The sequence below is a fragment of the Brienomyrus brachyistius genome, chromosome 4 (assembly GCF_023856365.1).
Source record: "Brienomyrus brachyistius isolate T26 chromosome 4, BBRACH_0.4, whole genome shotgun sequence".
NCBI classification, from domain to species: Eukaryota; Metazoa; Chordata; class Actinopteri; order Osteoglossiformes; family Mormyridae; genus Brienomyrus; species Brienomyrus brachyistius.
Genome location: NC_064536.1, coordinates 30,393,401 through 30,414,777, shown reverse-complemented (window position 1 = coordinate 30,414,777; position 21,377 = coordinate 30,393,401). Strand labels below are relative to the sequence as shown.

The following is a 21,377-nucleotide window of genomic DNA, read 5'->3' as shown; positions in this document are numbered from 1 at the left end:
CCCTCATTGTAAAATGTTAGCGACACAACTAATGAATGATGGTGATGATCGCATTGGGTGATCAGTCATTTTTTTGTGGAGGATGAGGAATTTCATCAGCTCATTCACCACATATAAAATGTCTTAAAGTACGGACCCACAACGTGTTTATAATTTTGAATTTGACTTTCCATTTTCCACTGAATAAAAAATGACGTAACATCATTCTGCTAATCCGCTCCTTCAAGCTCGACCAGTTTCACCACTTTTTCTGACAAAAAAGAAAACATCCGCTGATTTCCTTGTGGTGCACTGTAACTTGCAGTGCTATATTCTAGCTTTAATGCTAAATTTGGATTTGAATACATAGTACTTGTTTTTGTTGTTTTGTTTTGACACTTATGTACTATTTAAACCAGGTGTTTTGACTTGAGTAATACTATATAATGGATAACTTTTACTTGAGTAACATTTTGGCATGGTATCTGTGTCTGTACAGAGTATGAAAATGTAATACTTTTCCCATGACTGACATCTCCAAACGGCAACATTTCAAAGTGAGGAAACACTGCAGAGGAACAGCATGTATCCTGTGAAAGTCTGAGCACTGCAGCAGCTGCAGCTCAGGAATTCATGGGAGTGTTGCTAACTTGTTGCCCAAGAATGACCTTGGGATGCAATGAATCATGGGATTGCTCTCATTTGGTGAGGATGCAACCAGTGCATCCTGGATATACAGGGATGGGCAAGAACAACCTTTGGGGATCTTTTATACCGGAACCGTACTTTGACAAAGGAAGATGACGTCAAACTGATAGGCAAGAACACAAGAATGGTCAGGTACGCATCTCGATAAACACCCCATGTCCTTAAATGCTGACCTTTAACCCAGGAAGCACAAATGAGCATTGGAAGCTGGAAGGAGCCAGAGAGACCAGGTAAGCCAATTGGGTTTGGGCTAGATTTTAGGTCAGCACGATTTGTAGAATTTAATTTAGAATTTGGTGATCAGTGATCATTGTTGACACACCACAGCACACAGTGCACAACAATGAAATGTATTCTCTGCATTTAACCCATATGTGACAATGTGATATAACAGGCAGCAGCTAATTCAGTGCCCGGGGAGCAGTGCGGGGGGGGCGGTACCTTGCTCAGGGTACCTCACGGGTGCCTTGCTGGTCGGGGATTCGAACCAGCAATCTTTCATTAGGCCCTCCCAAAAAAGGAGCCAATCAGTATACATAATCAAATTATGTATATTTAAATACCATTCCTGCAAGAATTTCAATATTAATTATTAGTAGAAGATGTGTGTTTTATGGTGACCATACATTGCGCTGTGGTTTCCATTAAAACATGTAAACACATGCAGCTGTCTCATTGTTGAATGGTCCACATAATCTTCAAGTGTGGATCATAAATCCTGAAGGATGCAAATGCATTGAAAGGTGTGACCAGTGACACCTGCTAGCCAAGCAGGGAAAGGTGAGGGCAGGGTCTGATCCTGAGAATGTAATTAAGTTACAGTAAAATGCAGATAAAAGATTTCACACCAATGAAGTTACATCTTCTTATATAATCTCTGTATAATCTATTTGGCAAATAATAATAGTATTCCAAACTAAGCATATAGATCTTTTAGCATATCAAGATGAACTGCCTTTTGAGAGGTACCTCTTCAGTCGAGAGAATATTAGTCATTGGCAATTTACTAGTTCCATATTTTAGAAGTCAAACTCGGCAAAGTCATCTTCAGCATAGGGGTGGTCAGATACCGTGTCCTTATCTAACATGTCACATGGGTCCCGTTGATTGGGCTCTGGCAGAAGTGTGAGGGTCCCTGTGATTGGCTCTACGAGAAAATGGTTTGTGATAACACACTTATGACATGCGGCATGAATATGTGTGACGAACTGACTATGAGCTCCTCTATGCCCTTTAAAATTGGGGGGGGGGGGGGGCATTTTGCAGCCAGCTCTTCAGCTGGAGTGGTGTTTGCTTTAAAAGAAAAGGAAATTAATCGCCCTGCAGCTGTTACTACTCATTAGATTAGACGCGATGAATATCAGAGCGAATGAATGAATGAAAGTTACATTTATATAGTGCTTTTCAAGACACCCAAAGCACTTTACAGGACGAGTGGGAGGCTACTGCGACCAGCACCACTGTGTAGCCCCCAGCTGGATGATGCGACAGCAGCCGTTCTGCACCACTACGCCCCCCACACAGTAGCTAAGGTGCTGAAGGGGCAGGAGAAAATTCGCCATTTAGATATGATTAGGAACATAATACATTTACAAACGAGAGGAGGCCATTTGGCCCATCAAGCTCGTTTGGGGAAAACTTAACTAATAGCTCAGAGTTGTTAGAATCTTATCTATGCCATACAAAGGGTGGAAATGGGTGAAAATACAAATATTGAGATAGTGAACATTAAAAAAGGACACTTATGCGTTTCATTCATCTGCCAGCTCTCTCTTCTTTTGGCTGCTATCGCTGTGTTGCTTCGTATCCCTTCAGCAATAGCTATAATATAATATAATATAATATAATATAATATAATATAATATAATATAATATATAAGGAATAATTGATGACGGGCCGCATTACCACCTCGGGTGTGCATTATTTTCTAATAATTCAACGGTCCGGAGTCAATTATTCCGCTTATACTACGGTTTCCACACCTCAAGACATCGATCAGATGATATATTTCAAGGGATTTGTCCGGTTTTTCTACTTAAATCGCTATTGTGAGTAGGATTATTTCTTCCGCATCTCATCCAACGACTCTTGCTAGTTCCAAAACGTCATTTTAAAGCTGGCAATGGAGGCTTGAGCCGTTGATAGCAGACTAATGCAGTTAATGTGTGCTGTATAGGTACTGTATGCTAATTTCCGTTATTACAGTTAACTATGCGAAGTGATATGGAACTGTAATGCAGTCAAGAGAGCTGCCTGGAATTACGTTCGCCGTGCGTTTATCTGAAAATAATTGCACACCTCAGAACGTTCGTCAGCCAATCAGATTCAAGCATTCAACGGTCCCGTAGTATAAATTAAAATTAATATTTTGTAGCACTGGGGGTATCCGTGGTCCAGACAGACCATTAGCAGCTATGTAAATAATGTAAATAGCTGTGTGTCATGTGGGCAGCCCACTAGGGCCCCACTAGGATAGCCCACACCCAGCCCAAAGTGTGGGCATAATGTGCTTAGTGTGGGCAGCCCATTAGGGCCCCACTAGGATAGTCTACACCCAGCCCAAAGTGTGGGCATACTGTGCTTAGTGTGGGCAGCCCACTATGGCCCCACTAGGATAGCCCACACCCAGCCCAAAGTGTGGGCATGCTGTGCTTAGTGTGGGCAGCCCACTAGGGCCCCACTAGGATAGTCTACAGCCAGCCCAAAGTGTGGGCATGCTGTGCTTAGTGTGGGCAGCCCACTAGGGCCCCACTAGGATAGCCCACACCCAGCCCAAAGTGTGGGCATACTGTGCTTAGTGTGGGCAGCCCACTAGGGCCCCACTAGGATAGTCTACAGCCAGCCCAAAGTGTGGGCATGCTGTGCTTAGTGTGGGCAGCCCACTAGGGCCCCACTAGGATAGCCCACACCCAGCCCGAAGTATGGGCATAATGTGCTTAGTGTGGGCAGCCCACTAGGGCCCCACTAGGATAGCCTACAGCCAGCCCGAAGTGTGGGCATGCTGCGCTTAGTGTGGGCAGTCCACCAGGACCCCATCGTGTGGGGCTCATACATGCCCTGCATTTCACTCTGGTAACGGCGCCTTCGGTAGGCTGCCTGCAATGGCCCCAGACAGGCCCCAAAGGGGGATGTTTACTGGGGTGTGTGTGCACCGAACCTGCTGGCCTTCTTCTCTGACAACACACGTGCAAAGTATGTTGGAAGTGTGGGTGTTTGGTTGTGTGCATACAGTCCTTTTAAAGAAAACAAATAAGTGAATCTCCGTTTGAATGAATCTGCCTCTTCTTACTCCTGCTAATGTAAAGATTGAGTCTACCTGCGATTATGCTGGTTTCAGTACTGGGATGCCAGAGACAGTTCAACCTCCACATTACTCTGGAAGACTTCAAGATGGCTGTGAAGCGGCAGTTCAAGAGCAGCAGTAGAGATTATCCCTGTGAGGCCCACTTGGGACTGCAGGCTCCGGGATAAAAAATCTCATCTGCTGCTTGGCCAAAAGCTGCCAGGAAACAAGCAAGGACTGAAGCAATGTAGGAGGTTTTAACGCCGCCTTCTGGCCATTGAAGGTAAAACATTATTATTCTGGTTACCACCCTCCATCCCAGTCAATCTACTACATCTGAAACTTTTCTCAGCCTTCACAGGCCACTGTCAGAGATTTGGTAATTACCGTACCACACTGAATATAAGATGGTGCTTTATTTCCCAAAACATTACATCTAAAAAACTAGGGTTGTCCTATATTCAAAGACTACAATTTAAATGTCATTAAACACATAAAAAGTAGATGGTAGTGTGGCTAAATTAAGCTTCATGAACCATTTGTAGTATTTTTTAGATTTTAGTAGATGGCGCTCACTGTGAAAAAAAGCTCAACGCATGCCTCAAAGCTATAATTTCTGCTTTACTCTTTAAATCAATAGTGCCATCTAGTGGGGTCAAAAATACCACAAATAGTTCAATGAAGTTTCATTTGGCCATCACTTGCAGATGGTGTAAATAACCTGCTTCCTGGCTAAAGATGGCCACATTCTTCAAATATAGTTGAACGAATAGATGCTATTTTATCAATATAGTGTTGGACTGTTGGACTAATTATCCAGTAAATGGCATGATTTGTACCTCGCTGCGCATATCTTTGAATAGTGTAAATTATTTATGCATTCGTGTGTTTATGATAATTGTAACTGTCGTAACTCTGTAATGCATGCGTTTCGTTAAGCTGGCCATATACTACAAAATCGTTTTGGCAATACGACATTGTCGTATGTTGAAAGGAATAGAGCGTGGCAAAGTGGGAGGAACCCATCCATCCATCCATTTTCCAAACCGCTTATCCTACTGGGTCGCGGGGGGTCTGGAGCCTATCCCGGAAGCAATAGGCACAAGGCAGGGAACAACCCAGGATGGGGGGCCAGCCCATCGCAGGGCACACTCACACATGCACACCTACGGGCAATTTAGCAACTCCAATTAGCCTCAGCATGTTTTTGGACTGTGGGGGGAAACCGGAGTACCCGGAGGAAACCCCACGACGACATGGGGAGAACATGCAAACTCCACACATGTGTGACCCAGGCGGAGACTCGAACCCGGGTCCCAGAGGTGTGAGGCAACAGTGCTAACCACTGCACCACCATGCCACCCCTTACAGTGCTAACCACTGCACCACCATGCTGCTGAGCCGTGCACATTCAATTCCAAATGAAAATATGAACAATTTTCTCTTTTCTTTGTTTTTTTTTACTGAAAATGAAGAAAAACAATATTAGGTTGTTCAAAAAAATAGCAGTATCTGGATTTTCATTTAAAAACTGGAATATTTACTGTATAAACTGAAAATGAAACGAAGATTTAGCTTTTCCTTTAAACACTGAACTAATATTTATTTGTATAACCATTATTTATGATCACTGCTTTACATTTGTGTGGCATGGAGTCAGCTAACATTTGACACCTGCAAACAGAAATTGCAGCCCAAGCTGACTGGACTACATTCCACAGATCTTCTGCATTCTTCGGTTTTGCATCAAAAACAGAATTTTTGAGGCCACTCCACAAATTCTCAATTGGATTGAGGTCCGGGGATTGGGCTGGCCACTTCATGACATCAATCTTTTTGGTCTGCAAGCAGGATGTTGCCCGCTTGCTGGTGTGTTTGGGGTCGTCGTCCTGCTGAAACACCCATTTTAAGGGCATGTCTTCCTCAGCATAAGGCAACATGACCTCTTCCAGTATTTTCAGGTACTGAAACTGGTCCATGGTGCCTGTTATGGGATAAATGGGTCCCACTCCAAACATCCCCAAACCATTATGCTTGCACCTCCATGTTTTACGGTCTTCACAGTGTACTGTGAACTTCTCTTTAGGCCAATCAATGTGTTCTTTGGCAAACTGTAACCTTTTCAATACGTGCCTTTTTTTCAGCAGTGGTACTTTACGAGGGTTTCTTGCAAATAGTTTGCCGTCACATAAGCGTCTTCTGATTGTTGAAGTACTCACAGGTAAATGGAGATCTTCTTTGATCTCTCTGGAGCTGATCATTGGATGCTTCTTTGCCATTCTTGTTATTCTATGATCTAGGCGGATGGTCATATTCCTTTTTCTACCACGTGTTTTGGGTTTTCTTTCCCTTTTCAAAGCATTTGAGATCTTTTTAGCAGAGCAGCCAATTATTTGCTGCATTTCTTTGCATGTCTTCCCCTCTCCAATCAACGTTTTGATCAAAGTTCTTTCTCCCTCAGTGCAATGTCTGGAACGACCCATTTTACTCACTGAGCAAGGGCTAAAACCAGCAGGCACAACATCTGCTGCCTTCCTTCCTTAAATAAGGGCCATAATTGACACCCATTTCTTCAGAGTCAATGACCTCCCTAGCTGATCTCCACACTGCTATTAATTTGAACACGCCCCTTTCATTAAATGAGTCGATTATCCCAAATTAGCAGCATGCATGTCTGTTAAGTCTGTTGTTTGGCCATTACTCTGCTACACCTAGTCATCAATTTGCTCTCATGTTGTATCATCATTTCTGCCAAAATCAGGACTCAAACACATTAGTAATGTTAGACTGCTATTATTTTGCACATAACTGTATGTAAGTGGAAAGCGTTGAAAATACTTGCGGTTTAATAATTAATTGCAATTGTAAATGTAAATTTATGTTTTGCAGTTTCTAGCAAATCTATTGGACAATATAAATGCAGCTATTTTGAGGCCCAGTTGTGGCTCCCGGCCAATGACATAATCATTTTCTGCCCAGTTATATTAAAATTAACTTTATCAATCTCAGGGGAAATCTTGAGAAATATCAAGCATTGCCTTGAGCTGAAGGTTATGTACACAAAGGAGAAAGAGGATCTTTTGCTTATGGATACTTGGGCAGTAATTCATCATAAAACCTGTAGTAAAAGAATTTGGTTTGAACACCATTCATTCACTGTTAGAAATTACACCCAGATCTGACTGAAGGTCAGTGGTACCTGTACTAGGATTTGAGTTTTAGATCCCATCCCACTCACTGAAAACGGGATGGTGTGTGTGTGTGTGAGACACTTTTTTAGGATCTTATGGGCAAAAAGCTTCAGCAAATGGTATTTGAAACATATTTTTAACAAGTAACCACAGGCAGTAAATGTCAGATACATACAACCCAAGCACTGCACTACTTGACATTTTCTAAATGCATTTTTTCTTGAAAGCTTCAAATACAATAATCCTAAAGTGCACAAAAACCTTACTGAAAGGAATAACCTTGAAACGGCTTCCGTGAAATACGGCATTTTCAAAAATCGACTAAACTCAAAATAAAAAAAAAATGCACTTTTATTTAACAGGGTCGCATTTTTTCTCCAATTTTTCCAGAAACAAGGCTTTTAGTTTAGAAAAAGAGGACTACGCACGGAGAAACACAGTCGCGGTCGCTGTTCACATCCAGACAATGAAGAGAAAAACGCAAATACTTTACCTTGGTGGCAGTCTGTCTCAGTTAGTTAAAAACACACATTCATACACACATACGCTAGACAGAAAAAGCCCTGATTTCTAATGTCTAATGTTTTTCGTCATTTCAAAATACACAATATACATACAGTTTTACTTTCAATGCTGACGAAACCCTTTGTATTAGGAAACACTCGTCTGATACAGTACAAGTTTCATGTTTCACCTTTGAAGGGTGAACTGTGAATTTTCCAATTAAAGAAACAAAATAACCCTGCTGTCCTTGCATGGGGGGAGGGGGAGGTAAAGGGGTGCTGGACAAAATATAAAATGTCTTCTGCAATGTGTCAGAAATATTTCAACATGTTCCTACGTAGCTCATAAATACGTTTCCGAAATACTGAAGCGTATCATCAGCGCTCATTCCGGCTCTCAGTCGGATAGATTTTTATCTTACAGCAAGCATTGTTTATCACAGTGACCTGGACCCAGAAGGCACAAAAGCCCGGGGTGAGGGGTAGTGATCTACCAGGCAAGACCACCACCAATAACAAGAAAAGAGTTTTTTTATATATATAAAGAAATAACGGTGACATCAGGAAAAACAGGCAGGTTTCACACAAACAGCCGTGAATCTAGGCAGTGATTCTGGTAAGCTGGAGACGAACTGATGAAAAACAATACATCTGGATTCCTCGAGGGGGCGCACTTTCTCCGGCAAACTTCTGCCTTGTGCGAGACTACAAGCAGGAAGTCTGACACAATGGGCAGAGTCACAGGGGAGAGGTTGAAAAGGTTAAGAAAGAGGAACACTCCCCCTAGTGGTGGGGCAGCCATACAGTCTTGGTGTTGACCTGATTTTTTGGCAGGAGTTTAAAACTGCTGATGACACTCTGGCATGGGTGAGTATGTGTGAGGGGATGGAGATTGAGCACTGTCAGGACAACTTGGGGGGGGGGGGGGGTGGGGACTAGCGGTTGCTCTTCATTGCCTCCTTGGCAGCCAGGATGAGAGGCGTCAGGCTGGACAAGGGCTTAGCCAGCTTCAGGAAAGGATGCTGCCGAAGAAACGAGACGACAGGTTTGAGGAGGTGTCACTCAAAACCATCAACCAATCCTGTGCCAACAGGAACACTGCCTTTCCACCTCCCAGCTGACATGAAATGACAGTGACCTCACCATGACCGTCACTCTAGGCACATTTACATAGCAGTCAAAGTCAAGTTCTCCGATTGGCCAGGCAGCAGGTGTGGGCGGCACTCACCTGCAGCAGTTCCTTGCCACCACCCCTCTTCTCGACATCCATCTCCAAACAGCGGTTCAGGAAATCCCGGAAGATTGGGGACAGCTTCTCAGGGTTCTGCAGCTCCGGGGTGCCATTAGTGGCAATCAGGTACAGTGCCTAGGGGGAAGATGGGAGTAACAAGAAGATGGCATGAAAGTGTGTGACAGCAAAGGCAGGACATCACAAGTCCTGGCTGAGGCACTGCTGCTGTACCTTTGAGTACTGAACTGATAAACTATGTAGAGCATAAGATGATAAGCAAGTTGCCTGGGGACATTGCTACTCATAAGGTACAACAACAGTGCTCCAGAGAGAACACAATTTACTAATGTGCTCGAGACACAGGGACAATTTCAAGCCCCCGCCGGGTGACCCACTTGGACCACCCCCCAAGGGAGAGCCTTACCCTCAGCGGGTTCTCATTGAGATATGGAGGCTCTCCTTCCACCATCTCGATGGCCATGATGCCCAGCGACCAGATGTCCACCTTGGGGCCGTAGGCCTTCCGGGTCACGACCTCGGGGGCCATCCAGTAGGGAGTGCCCACCATGGTGCTGCGCTTGCTCTGCTCGGGGGTGATCTGGGCGCAGAAGCCAAAGTCGGCTGTGGGGCAGAAGCAGTTGGGAGCTTAATTTGGGTTTCATGGCTGGGGATGATGGTGATGATGAAGGTGATGATTACAGGGCTGATCAGAATTCTGTGTTCAACCTGTCACACCAGGCGGGTGAACCTACTGAGCTTGACGGAGCCGTCCATGCCCAAAAGGACATTGTCACTCTTGATGTCCCTATGGATCACCTGGTTGGCGTGTAAGAACTCCAGGGCCTGAAGACACTACAGGGCGTGAAGGAGATGAGGGTCACTGCGCCTGCTGCTGGGGAATCACCTCACCAAACAGCCAACACATTCATCTACCCAATGAATGAGCTAATCCCTGAAGTTGACGACTGAGAAACTCGGCGTCAAAAGAACTGAAATCTCATTGGCTAACACAGCTTTCATTCCAGAATAATGAATCCAGGTGGATGCTCATAAATGCGTATGGCAGCACAGAAGGTCCTTCGGTTAGGTGTTTGTGCCTGACACACCTCTCGACACACAGCAGCAATCTGGGCCTCGTCCATGCAGGTCTCCGTCACCACATCGGTCAGGGAGCCACCGGCCAGGTACTCCATCACCACGAAGAGCTCGTCTCCCACCAGGAAACTGCAGCAAGACATTTCGACATGGAATTTTCCATTCCTACTCTCAATGAACCCAGTGTTACAGCTTGCTTATCCAAAAGGGCTCCTATTGGTCAGTTTGACACCATAGAGATATATCAGCCAATTGTTGTACCGCGGGCACATAAATGATCCAATTCCTGGAGCGGCCAGCCCAGTTCGGCCCAGGCATGGTACCTGTCCAGGAAGTTGACGATGTTAGGGTTCTTCAGCTCCTTCATCACCAGGATCTCGTTGATGATCAGCTCCTTCTTGGGCTGCTTCTGCAGGTTGATCTGCTTGATAGCCACCTGGGTGGGAACAAAGGGGACACTTCCTGGTTACCCATCCCATACCTTTTTAGGATCAGCCAATCATCAGCTTAACACAGAGCACTGCCCATTCACGTGATACTGGGTGCGTTCGACTTGGGCTTAGGTCTGTCTGCAGCTGACGTGACGTGGAGAGAGATCTGCCGGCAGCTGGAGGGCTGCAGCCAAGTCGGACAACTTCTACTCCTGGCAGTGTGAGACCTAACTGCAATGGCAGCACTGCCAGAAGGGTGTAATCTATACAAATATCACCTGCATGCACATTACTTCTTTTACAATAACCAACTCCTGATACAAACTGTTAGCAGTGGAAAAAAACTATCGTGTATAGTTGCCCTGTGTATAAAGATAGCTGTCAGGAAAAGATCGAATACATTTATTCCAAGAATTCAAAGTTCTTACTGTCATGTACAGAGTACAATGCAATTCTTACTTGAATTCCTTCTTCACAGACTGGACGATTAAACAAATAAAGCAGCGAAACATTACAGTAACTAACAATAAGCCACGGGAGTCAAACTCCAGTCCTGGGGGGTCAGAGCCCTGCACATTTTTGGGTTTCCCCTCATTTAACACACCTGATTCAACTCCTTGTGCTAATTACCACAGCTCTTGAGCTGAATCATTTGTGGTGGAACAGGGAAAGAACTAAGCTACACGGCTCCGGCCCCCCAGGACTGCAGGCAGAAATAGCAGATAACGCATTGGAACTGCCTGGGATACAAACATCACACGTGTGACTAAAATCTTCAGTCAATAAAGGGCAAGGTTGTGTCGTCAGAGAGGTGGTTCCAGTTTGTGCAGCTGACAGAGGTGCTGCGTGACCTGTCTTAAGTCGTCTTGTTCTCGTGAGACTTTTGTACCATGTTACATGGTGACGTGTGGTGACGTTTTGCAGCGCTGGCTGAAGTCGGACAAAAAAATCTACCCATGATGCATTGCGTCAGGACCAGAATTCATTGCTTTAAGCCAGCGCTGTAAGCGGCTGCATGATGCAGGATGCTGAAAGCGGATTGGCTACCCGAGTGTCCCCTCCCCTGTCTCACTGATTCAAAGCATATCACTGGCTAAGGATAAGGTGCCCTGTATGAAATATTGCTCCTTATAAGAACCCCTCACAAAACTCCTACAATCGCCCCTGCTTGCACAGGACCGTCACCCAGCCCATTAGGAGCCTCCTAGATGTTCACCTCACCCCACACCTCATGCACTGCCACACGGCTTAATACCTCACCTCCTGACCCGTGGCAACGTCGATAGCCGTGAAGACTGTGCCGGAAGCCCTGCAGGATGAGATGGTTTTATGACGCACGCTTTCAACCAACTAACGACGTCACCCACCAAGCCATCACACATATTCTCACTAACCAAGAGCTCGGTCACATGACCACAGTGAGTCACGGCGGCGGCTGTCAGCACGCCAGGCAAATCGCAGTGTCTCATGCGGACACGTGACCGGTGACTCACCCCTGGCCGATCTTCTCGTATCGCGTGTACTTCTTCTTAGGGTCTCCGATACTGACGATGGTTCCTGAAGGAGAAGCGGGGGGTGATGATCTGTGAAAAGGACGGGGGCGGGCATGTGCGTCCACCCGCGATTAAGCTGCGTGATGTGTAATGCGTGTGGTTTTAACAGCACGACGCATGTAAGAATGTGTGTGATCCGCTTGTAAGCGCACTGAAGGAGGGAGACACCATGTTAACATTCAGGGGACACCACTATAGGACAGGAAAAAGGAAGACATTCAGGGACCCTGACACCAGGGGGAGCCCATGAGAGCCTGAGCATGGATATCGGTAACTGTTGTGGAGGAGGAGGGCTGCGATGACGTACGCAGTTTGTCCATGATCTCCTCATCCGTCATCTTGCCCTTCTTCTTCTGCTTGTCTGCAGCCCTGCTGGCAGCGTCGGCCTCCGGGCTCGTCGTTGGCAGCGGGATGGGGTCGATGACGGAGCGTGTGTACACCTGTAGGGGGCGCCATGAGACGGGTGAGCTCGTGTGGAAGACCGTGCTATAGGAGGGACAGTGGAGGGGGGGTGGCAGTGACTCACTGATTTGGTATGCTCCGGCCGCGGCGCAACAACGGGGGGAGGTGCCTCTTCATCGTCGTCGTCGAGGTCCTGCGATTGGGCCACAGACGGCTCTGTGCCCTTCTTGGCAGGCTGGTGGGGGGGGGGCATTTTAAGCACGTTACCGTCCTGCAGGGCTGCAGTTCTGTGCTTCGCAAGCCATGTGACCTGCTGAACTGGGCCTGTCAGCACTGCCTCCCCAAGAACCTGCTTGCTTTGCCCATAATCACCTAACAGCCAGAGGTGAGGCCAGAACATTTGATGCACACTTATGATGTACCCTGCAGCTGCTACTGGGTATAAAGTTGCGAATAGTCGACTCGCAGATACGACAGGTCATGTGACCAGTGACTGATTAATCGGATTTGACCCTGGGGGAGTGGGGCGGGGGGCTGGATACTCACTTGCTGAGCACCTGATGGAAACCCGTCTTTTTCTAGAAAAGCAACAAAGGAACAAGGAACAAGTTAGCTGAGGGTTTGACAGCGGTCAGGACACATGAACATGGGTGGAGGGACAGCGCCCACCTGAGGAGAAGCTGAGGTATTTCTGCTTGTTGTTGCCGGTGGAGTCGTAGAACTTCAGCACGTCCAGCACAGCCTGTGGGTTCTTCTTCTGCTCGGACTTGGTGATGTTGGACGTCTGGAGGAGCCGCGCCCACTGCTCAGGCATACCCTGGAGAAGACAATGAGGGGGAGGAGTCAGGGGCTAGAGGAGGGCAGTGGCCTGCACAATAGAAGAGGGGCGGAGTCAGGAGCTAGAGGAGGGCAGTGGCAAGTGCCATGGAAGAAGGGGCGGAGTCAGAGGATAGAATAGGGCAGTGGCAAGTGCCATGGAAGAAGGGGCGGAGTCAGGGGATAGAGGAGGGCAGTGGCGAGTGCCATGGAAGAGGGGGCGGAGTCAGGGGCTAGAGGAGGGCACTGGCAAGTGCCATGGAAGAGGGGGCGGAGTCAGGGGCTAGAGGAGGGCAGTGGCGAGTGCCATGGAAGAGGGGGCGGAGTCAGGGGCTAAAGTAGGGCAAAGGAAGCATCTTACGGTAAACTCCCCCGTTACAGCATCGAAGCCAACATGGATGGTGTGCTCGAAGTCCGAGGGCGGTGAGATCTCGGGCCGCTCCTTCTTCTTGCTGCCTGCATACAGGACACCCCACAGTTCAACATGACTTCACCCTAAACTGGCCCCCACTACCAGCAACACAGACGCCTACCCAGAATCCATCACACATGATGGACATGCCAACACGGATGGACATTATAAACCATATCTAAGACACAGCCATTAATACAGCTTGTAGTAAGCAGACCTTTCTCCACCCCAAATATGGAGATGATCTTGTTCCGCTTCCTCTCCTCAGGCACGGACGGCAGGGGCTTGGAGCTGTGATTGGCTGACTGGGGGTCCTTGCCGCCGCTGCTGAAGATGGTGCTGCTCATCCTGACAGGGGGAGCGGGGGGCTTGTCCTCCATCTCCCCGTTGTCTGACATGTCAGAGGCACACTGGGGTTGGTGGGGGGAGGGGGGAGGGGGAGCAGCAGAAGCACACTGGCGCCGCCCTGCAGGATCAGAGACAGAGAGCACACCTGCTATGATTTTTTACACCAGCTAACTTTGGATGCCATGTGGTAAACTGGAGAATGAAGATGATCATGACCACACTGTATCACGCCAGTCAGTCAGCGGGGTTCTCAGAAGGCCGACACACCGGCTCACCAACTGCATGGGAGATGACTGGACATCCAGACAGCCTCCCCAGGGGCGAGGGGGGGCGGGGGTGAGGAAGCAGCCAGTGTTCTCATCGCAGGAAATTGCTACTCCATCGCCGGCATTCCAGCATCGCCACGGGAACCGTGGGGGGAAGACTCCACCCCCCTCCCCCCCCCCATTCAGGGCCAGGAATAAAACACATACACCAACATGCACCCACGCGTCAAGCTCAGCTTAAGCACCTGTTTTAGGCACATGTTTCCTTCCAGTGCTTTCCAGGCACACAGCTATAAGCCCAAAGCACAGCCCTACTGGCCCTGGGGAGGCTTCAGGATACATCTCAGTGTCCCAGTGGCCACCCCCTGCACTCTCTATAAAAATCCCATCACACCAAACTATGTCAGAGAAATCTGGCTAGCTAGGGGAGCAGGGGACAGCCCATTCTGGCCCTATGTCCTCGACACTGATGGCGGGATGACAGAGAGGTTGAGAAAGAGAGAGAGCGAGAGAGAGAATGGCGAGGAACAGACAGAAACAGGAAGCAAGCAATTGCACTTATTATGGTCAGGGCCTTGCATGGTGAAGTGACAGCGAACGCCGGACACTTCCATAGCACGGTGACTTGCTCGTGCACATGCATGTGACGCACCGCTAACACAACCCGACTGCTGGCCCACAATGCACTTCCTGTCACCAAAACTGTCTCTCAGTAGAAGGAAAAAACACGGCTGCACTTTCTGGCCCCTGGTGCCACGTCACAAGAGTTACGCCTACACGTGCCGGAGCAGCCTCACAGGTCAGGCTTAAGGGTCTTCAGTGATGGTGATACTGTCCGTGACCCCTCACAATGACAACAAGCTCCAAACTTAGGCTCATATGTCCATATGGAGGTCAAACCTGCAACACTCAAGTCAGCCTCCTGTTGCGGGTCCTTTGTGTAATTTTATTAGCAGGCAGCAGAATGGACGCCTAACAGTGACACCGCTCCAGGTTAAAGCCCCAGAGAGACACTATTGCTGCACGCAAAGCCGAACATCCAACAAACAGTGAGCTGCATAAACCTGAGGGTCAAATACACCAGCTTACTGCAACATCAGCCAAGTTACTGTGAAGTAAATAAACACACTTTGTCCACACTGATTTAGGACTGAAACACCCCCCCCAGCAGGTGACCCCACCCATGGCCACCATCCGCAGGACCCCAGGGGCTTCCTGCAATTAGAGGGGGACATAAACAGAGGGGCCCGGGGTCAAACAGACGTGATAAGAGACCCCATCCCATTGCCGGGATTACCAACACCCCCCCGAGGTCTGAAGCAAACAGGGAGGTATGTATTTTTTCTTTACTTTTTTTTGTTTAAGAGAAGACTTCTGTAATAGGTCTTCACTAGTCTATCTACGTTGAGGTCACATCTGACCACTGGATCATTTTCTGGCTTGGATTTGGAGAGCAGTTCCTAGCGGTGCAGCGCATGGCCATACACTGGACGCAGATCTGAGCCGTTTCAAAACACGATATCATGCGTAATTCGTTGCTCAGGAACTTCGGATCGATGGAACCCGACCCGTTCCGATGATTAAATGGGGTTAATTACTAGACCATGAGCGCGTGGGACTCGAACCTGCAACCTGTCCCAGCGTGCGCTCAGATCCTTCCACTTTATTCACAGGAAACTGGCGTCAATGAAAGGGAGCTGAGCAGTTCTGCTTCATGCGGAGGAGCAATCTCACTTCCCATATTACGGACCCCCACCCCCACGGCCTGTTAACTCATATCCGTGTGTGAAGACCACCTTGTCCAAATAACACGATACTGCAAGCGCAATAAAACGCCGCATTACGGCAGTCCTGGAACTGAAAGTGTTCAGATCCCACCTGGAGCTGTGCATTAAATCAACATTTATATATATCTGATAAACCACTCGCACAAGTTACAGATGTTTTTTTACAAAGGCAAAACAAAAGCAACGTCGGTAATGGCAGAGAGAGGAAACAACTCGGTGATTCAGTTTCATTGTAGCTCTTCAACACAACAGTTTGTTACTTTGAAAAAAAAACTGGTGTTAGATGGTAATTTCTGTACACCCGGTGACGTAAAAATAATGAGTTTATTTTATATGGCCCCTTACCACGTAGAGGCCCATCAGTTATATACTAAAGAAATAACACTGACACCGACTTCCTAAATCCGTAAATTACTTAGAAAATGCGAAAAAAATACACCTTCACTTTAGAAGCTTTAAGCTAAAAAAACACTGACTGCAATCAGCGTTTAACGATTTAATCCGTCCGGGTTGCGGTTTGCTGTCTCGAATAGGTATCACATATTAAACGAGGTTTTTACTTTTTATTCGCAGCTAACTTAGAACAGACTGGCCGGGTAACTTCCAAAAAATACAGCATAATACAAGAGACGTCTAAGAAAGAGGCAGACCGGGACTGTGGGAGCAGTTTTTATAAACACGGCACAATTTAAAGGGTTTCCGGCCGTGGACGCACATTAATTCATTTTCAGTAACAATGAAGGATTAAATAACGGACTGGATGTGCGCTGAAAACTCACCAGCAAAGTCCGTCGCAAACTCGCCAGCAAAACTGCAGCCTACCCTGCTCTCTCAGCAGCCCCAGAAGCGCAGATTAACCAAAGTATCCGCTCATTAACTTAACATGCGGCCGCTTTTCCCCGTGTTTCTTTTTTATTCTTTAAACTCCTGCCCTGGGAAGCAGCGCAATGGCGGAGGGGAAGCGGAACTACCGACCCAGCCCAGTCCCGAAGCGAACCGAAAACGCCCCGACTGCATTTCAACATTTTTCTGGCAAAAATCCCTACACTGATCACTTTTACGGTTTATTATCGACGTATATAAATCACTGGAATCCCACATTTAGATAATACTAGAATTAAAGAGGGCTAGAAACACTTCGGTTGTTCGAGCTGCATTGTGGGAGATGTAGTTTTTAAAGACTTTTTAAACCTCCGAGCCAACATCAGGCTATGGGCCCCGTGCTGTTTTTCCCGGATAAGTGAAAAATATGGGAATGGGGCCTTTACAAAAGCGATTGCGAACTGGGAATCGTAGTCCTTTTGTCCGACATGGAAAAATATCTTGACACAAATGTCAGTGCGTCTCATCTTGGTCTGTCAATGTTTCAAGCAAGCTGCTGAATTTTTTTTTGCCAGTTTCATTTACGTTTTAAATTAATCCCTGTGATTGTTAGTAATGTTTTATGCGGACGTTCAACACGTGCAAGAATAAAATTAATAACTTTGTACTATTAGGTGATTCATAGATTGGATTCGGTAGATTCAGCTATAACGGTCTGCATCATTACACTTAGAGAATACAAGAGCCACTGCGTTCGTATAAAACGCTTGGTTTATTGCAGCTAAGTAATATAAATACAAAATGTTTCAGTGCAGTAAATCAGCTTGCAGTGCTTAAACATTCACAGTCGGTTAACGGTCACACAGCCGCTATTCACAGTCACATTACCACTGAGAAACCCCCCTAGAGGTGACGCAATACGGAGTCGGAGTATTTATTATATACTAGCGTCTGAGGCCGTGCTTACACACAGCACTGGCCACCGCGCCAAAGCAGAGCAGCGTCGCCAGCAGCGTTCCCGTGCACACAGGCACCACCAGGGAGTGATCGCCCACGGGGACGTGCAGACTCAGCGTCTTCTGGACCTGCAGAGAGACAGAGCATTTGCAGAAACCTGCATCAGCCACCGCGATGTTAATCAGTAATTACCGGAAACCCTGTGTTTTGAATAGAGATTTAATCTGTATTCTATATAGACATAATCTGCCTGCTTAAAAAGTAGGCCTATACCATGGTCCAACACGACCACACCCATATTACAACCATCCATCCATCCTTTTTCTGAAAGAGCTTGTCCTATTCAGGGTCGAGGGAGTCCGGAGCCTATGCCAGAGACCACAGGTGCAAGGCAGGGAACAACCCAGGATGGAGTGCCGACCCATCACAGGGCACACTCACACACCATACACTCACCCACATACAATGGCACACACAATAACTCCAATCAGCCTCAGCATGTCTTTGGACTGTGGGGGGAAACCAGAGTACCCAGAGGAAACTGCCACTGTGCCTTATTCAAACCATATTGAATTCATCAAGTCAGACTTTACTGCATTTTCTTCTTCAGAATAGGTCTATATAGACCAAGAACAATAAGAATATAAAACATTACCGTCTTGTGTAATGAACACATACAGCGCAGATATTTTATATCTATAGAGTTTCAGAAAACTCCAAGAATCTAGAATGACAATCTAGAATATCTTCTTCTAAAACCTACGGTAAAGGGACTGGAGCCAGCAGGCCCATGTACATGAACGCAAGCTGAAGCATGCAGCCGGGTGCCGTACCTGCCGGGGGGGCACCTCCAGCCAAGTGCACATGCTGAGGTTGTGGGCTGTACAGGGGGACTCCACCAGCCGGTATGGGGGAAGCAGGGGTGGCTGCTTACCTACAGAGACAAGAAACAGGACCCATCAGGCAGAGTACCGGGCATAAGGGTCAAGGTCTGAACAAGTGGCAGCAATGCTCTCTGTGTCTGCCAGAGGACTGAAGTCATTTAATGGCTGGCAACATTAAAGTTAAGTGCAATGTGAGTGCAGACCAGTGGGGAGGAGGGACAATCATGCTGGTGTGGGGGGGAATAAGGGCACACCCAATTGTCCCCCCTCCTCATTCCCCCACTGGTCTGCGCTTACATTGTACTTAACGTCCCAAACCTGAGCACGCTTTCATCATCAGTGTGCGACTTTCAGTGTTGAAAAAAACATACAAAGAAAAGTGCAATCTCACAGAATAACAGAGTTCATCATCCATCCTCTATTTGTTGGAGGTTTTCCAGTAGAGGGTAGCAGACTTCCCTCCGTTTGAACAGCAAAGGAAAGCAGAGTCTGTTATTCCTTGAAAGATCTGTGCCCCCCCCCCCCACCCCACCCCATTACTGGCCCTCCAGTTCATCATTAAATCATTAATGTCCTTATTTGGAGACGTTTTTGGCACAATAACAAATGGCCCTCTGATTTATGAAATACTCAACGATTTTCATTCTATCATGTTGCACGTATAAATATAGTACCATATTTTGTCAGATATCTTGGAGCTTTCGCGTGTTGCATCTGGCTGTTTCTGGATACTCTCATCAACTCACCCCTAAGCCTCACCCCTAGTAAGCCCAGTGTGTTCTGATTGAGTTTGCATGTTCTCCCCATGTTGTCGTGAGGTTTCTTCCGGGTACTCCGGTTTCCCCCTACAGTCCAAAAACGGAGGCTAATTGGAGTTGCTAAATTGCCCGTAGGAGTGCCTGTGTGTGTGAATGGTGTGTGAGTGTGCCCTGCGATGGGCTGGCCCCCCATCCTGGGTTGTTCCCTGCCTCGTGCCCATAGCTTCCGGGATAGGCTCCGGACCCCCCGCGACCCAGTAGGATAAGCGGTTTGGAAAATGGATGGATGGATGGTGTTCTGATTGGTCAGGTTGCCAAACATGTTCCTTAATTCAAAGCCTGCAGACAGATCCTTGCAGGCAGACAGCCAATGAGGATTGTGTTACGAGGTGACCTCATCATTTCATAGAATTAAGGGTTGGAATTCCTACGAGGTATTTTAGGCAGATGAGAGAAGAGTGGTTTCTGTGGTGACAGATACTCCTTTTGGCGTGTCCTTTGGGCCTTAACACATTGTAGGCTGTTTACATGCACATAAAACTACAGCACATAACACATTAAAGGAAAGAGGAAAATCAGAAAAGCATAATAGGGCCCTTTTATCAACATATCATGTATCTCCACATATATAGTCTCTCTATAGACTGTTTTAAATTTTGTAACCTGCCAAAAAAACCACAGAAAGTTAAATTCTGATAATTTCAAGTCCTGATTTCTCTGATGTGTTTGTCCCACATCACGCATTTTGTATGATTTCTGGGTGATGTATAAGAAAACAAACTCACATGAATCAGCACGGAGTAACAGGCGCGGAGCCTCAATGTCGACCCGCTGCCACCGCTCCCCTGAGCTGGATGGCCGCTGGTACCGCGCGTGGATCTGCACCATTGCTAGGAGACGAAGGACCCCTCCTCCATCAAGGTCCCAAGAGGGGAAGAGGAAGGTGGTGAAATCTGCGGATGAGTAGGCGGGGGCTTCCAGGTCAAGCTCAGTGTCCAGCAGCACCTGGGGGGAAAAGGAGGGCCAGCAACGATCATTAAAGCAAACGCACAAAGGAAATACAAAAAATTATAAACTCTTATTTCCGATCATTACAACCCAAGGTGATTATATGATTTTAAAAGATCTGAACCTACAGGCAAATTACACTCTATGTCAGACACATACACGATAAAACCAGAATTGCATGACGTAATTTAATATGGGCAGGAATGAAAAAGAGTGCAACGTCGGAAACACCTTCCCCGAAGACCGCCGTACCTGTAACGCTGCCTCCGATCGCTGTGATACTAACTGGTATCGGTCTATGTAGACCCCGCTGGGCAGGCGTTGTACCAGCAAAACCCGGAGGTCACTGGATATCTCAGTGCTACAAAGCACTTCGGTTACTAACTCCCTAAACAAAACCGGGGTGTATAAATAGCCAGATAAATGTTCATACATCTTCAATCTAATAAATACTACAATCCACAGTAATCAGTGGTATTTCGGTGACTTTCACTGGTGTCATTTTGTATTACAAGAACAAATTATGTAAAAGTGGGTAAGAAAGATGTAGTAAGCTGGACGTCCGTGTATACCTGTGAAATCCCGATTTCTGTATTTCCCTTCTTATAGTCAGCTGCTCCAGCCATGCTTCAGAGAAACCACAATTATCTTCACCTACGTGCATAAAATAATTAACGGGAATGGACATAAGCAGTTGGTTATCAACTGATAAAACAAATGTAACGTAATTCACTACCGGTGCGCCCGTAAAACGAATACACGACATTTCCAATCCACCGCATCCCCGCATTCATTTACCCGAAATGTTAGCTTCAACAATCTCATAAGTCAAGTATAAAACGCAGTAAAAAGCCACCTTCATTTTACTTCCTCTTTTTCACTTCTGCATTGCCCAAAAACAAGATGAACCAAGCTGTCAAGTCGTGCAGTCCATAGGTGGCT

General features: G+C 46.9%; 2 protein-coding genes across 3 annotated transcripts; both read right to left on the bottom strand.

Moving 5' to 3' along the window:
- Positions 1-7,497: 7,497 nt before the first annotated feature.
- On the bottom strand, positions 7,498-17,211 carry pak2b (p21 protein (Cdc42/Rac)-activated kinase 2b). The gene is made up of 15 exons (XM_049012480.1): positions 16,786-17,211; positions 13,823-14,071; positions 13,555-13,649; positions 13,047-13,194; positions 12,924-12,955; positions 12,502-12,612; positions 12,283-12,415; positions 11,916-11,979; positions 11,683-11,731; positions 10,315-10,427; positions 10,003-10,120; positions 9,649-9,748; positions 9,321-9,517; positions 8,894-9,031; positions 7,498-8,687 (listed from the first exon to the last, which is right to left on the bottom strand). Exons 2-15 carry the CDS (start codon positions 14,001-14,003, stop codon positions 8,601-8,603), a joined length of 1,566 nt encoding a protein of 521 aa, XP_048868437.1. The 5' UTR covers positions 14,004-14,071; positions 16,786-17,211; the 3' UTR covers positions 7,498-8,600.
- A 370-nt stretch (positions 17,212-17,581) lies between these two features.
- On the bottom strand, positions 17,582-21,372 carry pigx (phosphatidylinositol glycan anchor biosynthesis, class X). 2 transcript variants are annotated; one of them, XM_049012552.1, is made up of 6 exons: positions 21,234-21,372; positions 21,008-21,089; positions 20,688-20,823; positions 20,213-20,432; positions 18,619-18,719; positions 17,582-17,913 (listed from the first exon to the last, which is right to left on the bottom strand). In XM_049012552.1, exons 1-6 carry the CDS (start codon positions 21,295-21,297, stop codon positions 17,773-17,775), a joined length of 744 nt encoding a protein of 247 aa, XP_048868509.1. In that variant the 5' UTR covers positions 21,298-21,372; the 3' UTR covers positions 17,582-17,772. The 2 variants fall into 2 exon arrangements, with proteins under 2 accessions (XP_048868509.1, XP_048868510.1); XM_049012553.1 differs by having other exon boundaries at positions 21,172-21,257.
- Between the last annotated feature and the right edge of the window lie 5 nt (positions 21,373-21,377).

What these genes read in the sequence shown, in the direction of transcription:
- pigx (XM_049012552.1), bottom strand. Translation starts at nt 21,297, where the DNA reads ATGAAGGTGGCTTTTTACTGCGTTTTATACTTGACTTATGAGATTGTT. An exon ending in CAGAAATCGGGATTTCACAG is followed by an intron (nt 20,824 to 21,007) that starts GTATACACGGAC and finishes GGTTTTGTTTAG; the next exon opens with GGAGTTAGTAACCGAAGTGC. An exon ending in TGGAGGTGCCCCCCCGGCAG is followed by an intron (nt 17,914 to 18,618) that starts GTACGGCACCCG and finishes GTCTCTCTGCAG; the next exon opens with GTCCAGAAGACGCTGAGTCT.
- pak2b (XM_049012480.1), bottom strand. Translation starts at nt 14,003, where the DNA reads ATGTCAGACAACGGGGAGATGGAGGACAAGCCCCCCGCTCCCCCTGTC. An exon ending in GGAGATCATGGACAAACTGC is followed by an intron (nt 11,980 to 12,282) that starts GTACGTCATCGC and finishes CTTCTCCTTCAG; the next exon opens with GAACCATCGTCAGTATCGGA. An exon ending in TCAATGAGAACCCGCTGAGG is followed by an intron (nt 9,032 to 9,320) that starts GTAAGGCTCTCC and finishes TCTTCCCCCTAG; the next exon opens with GCACTGTACCTGATTGCCAC.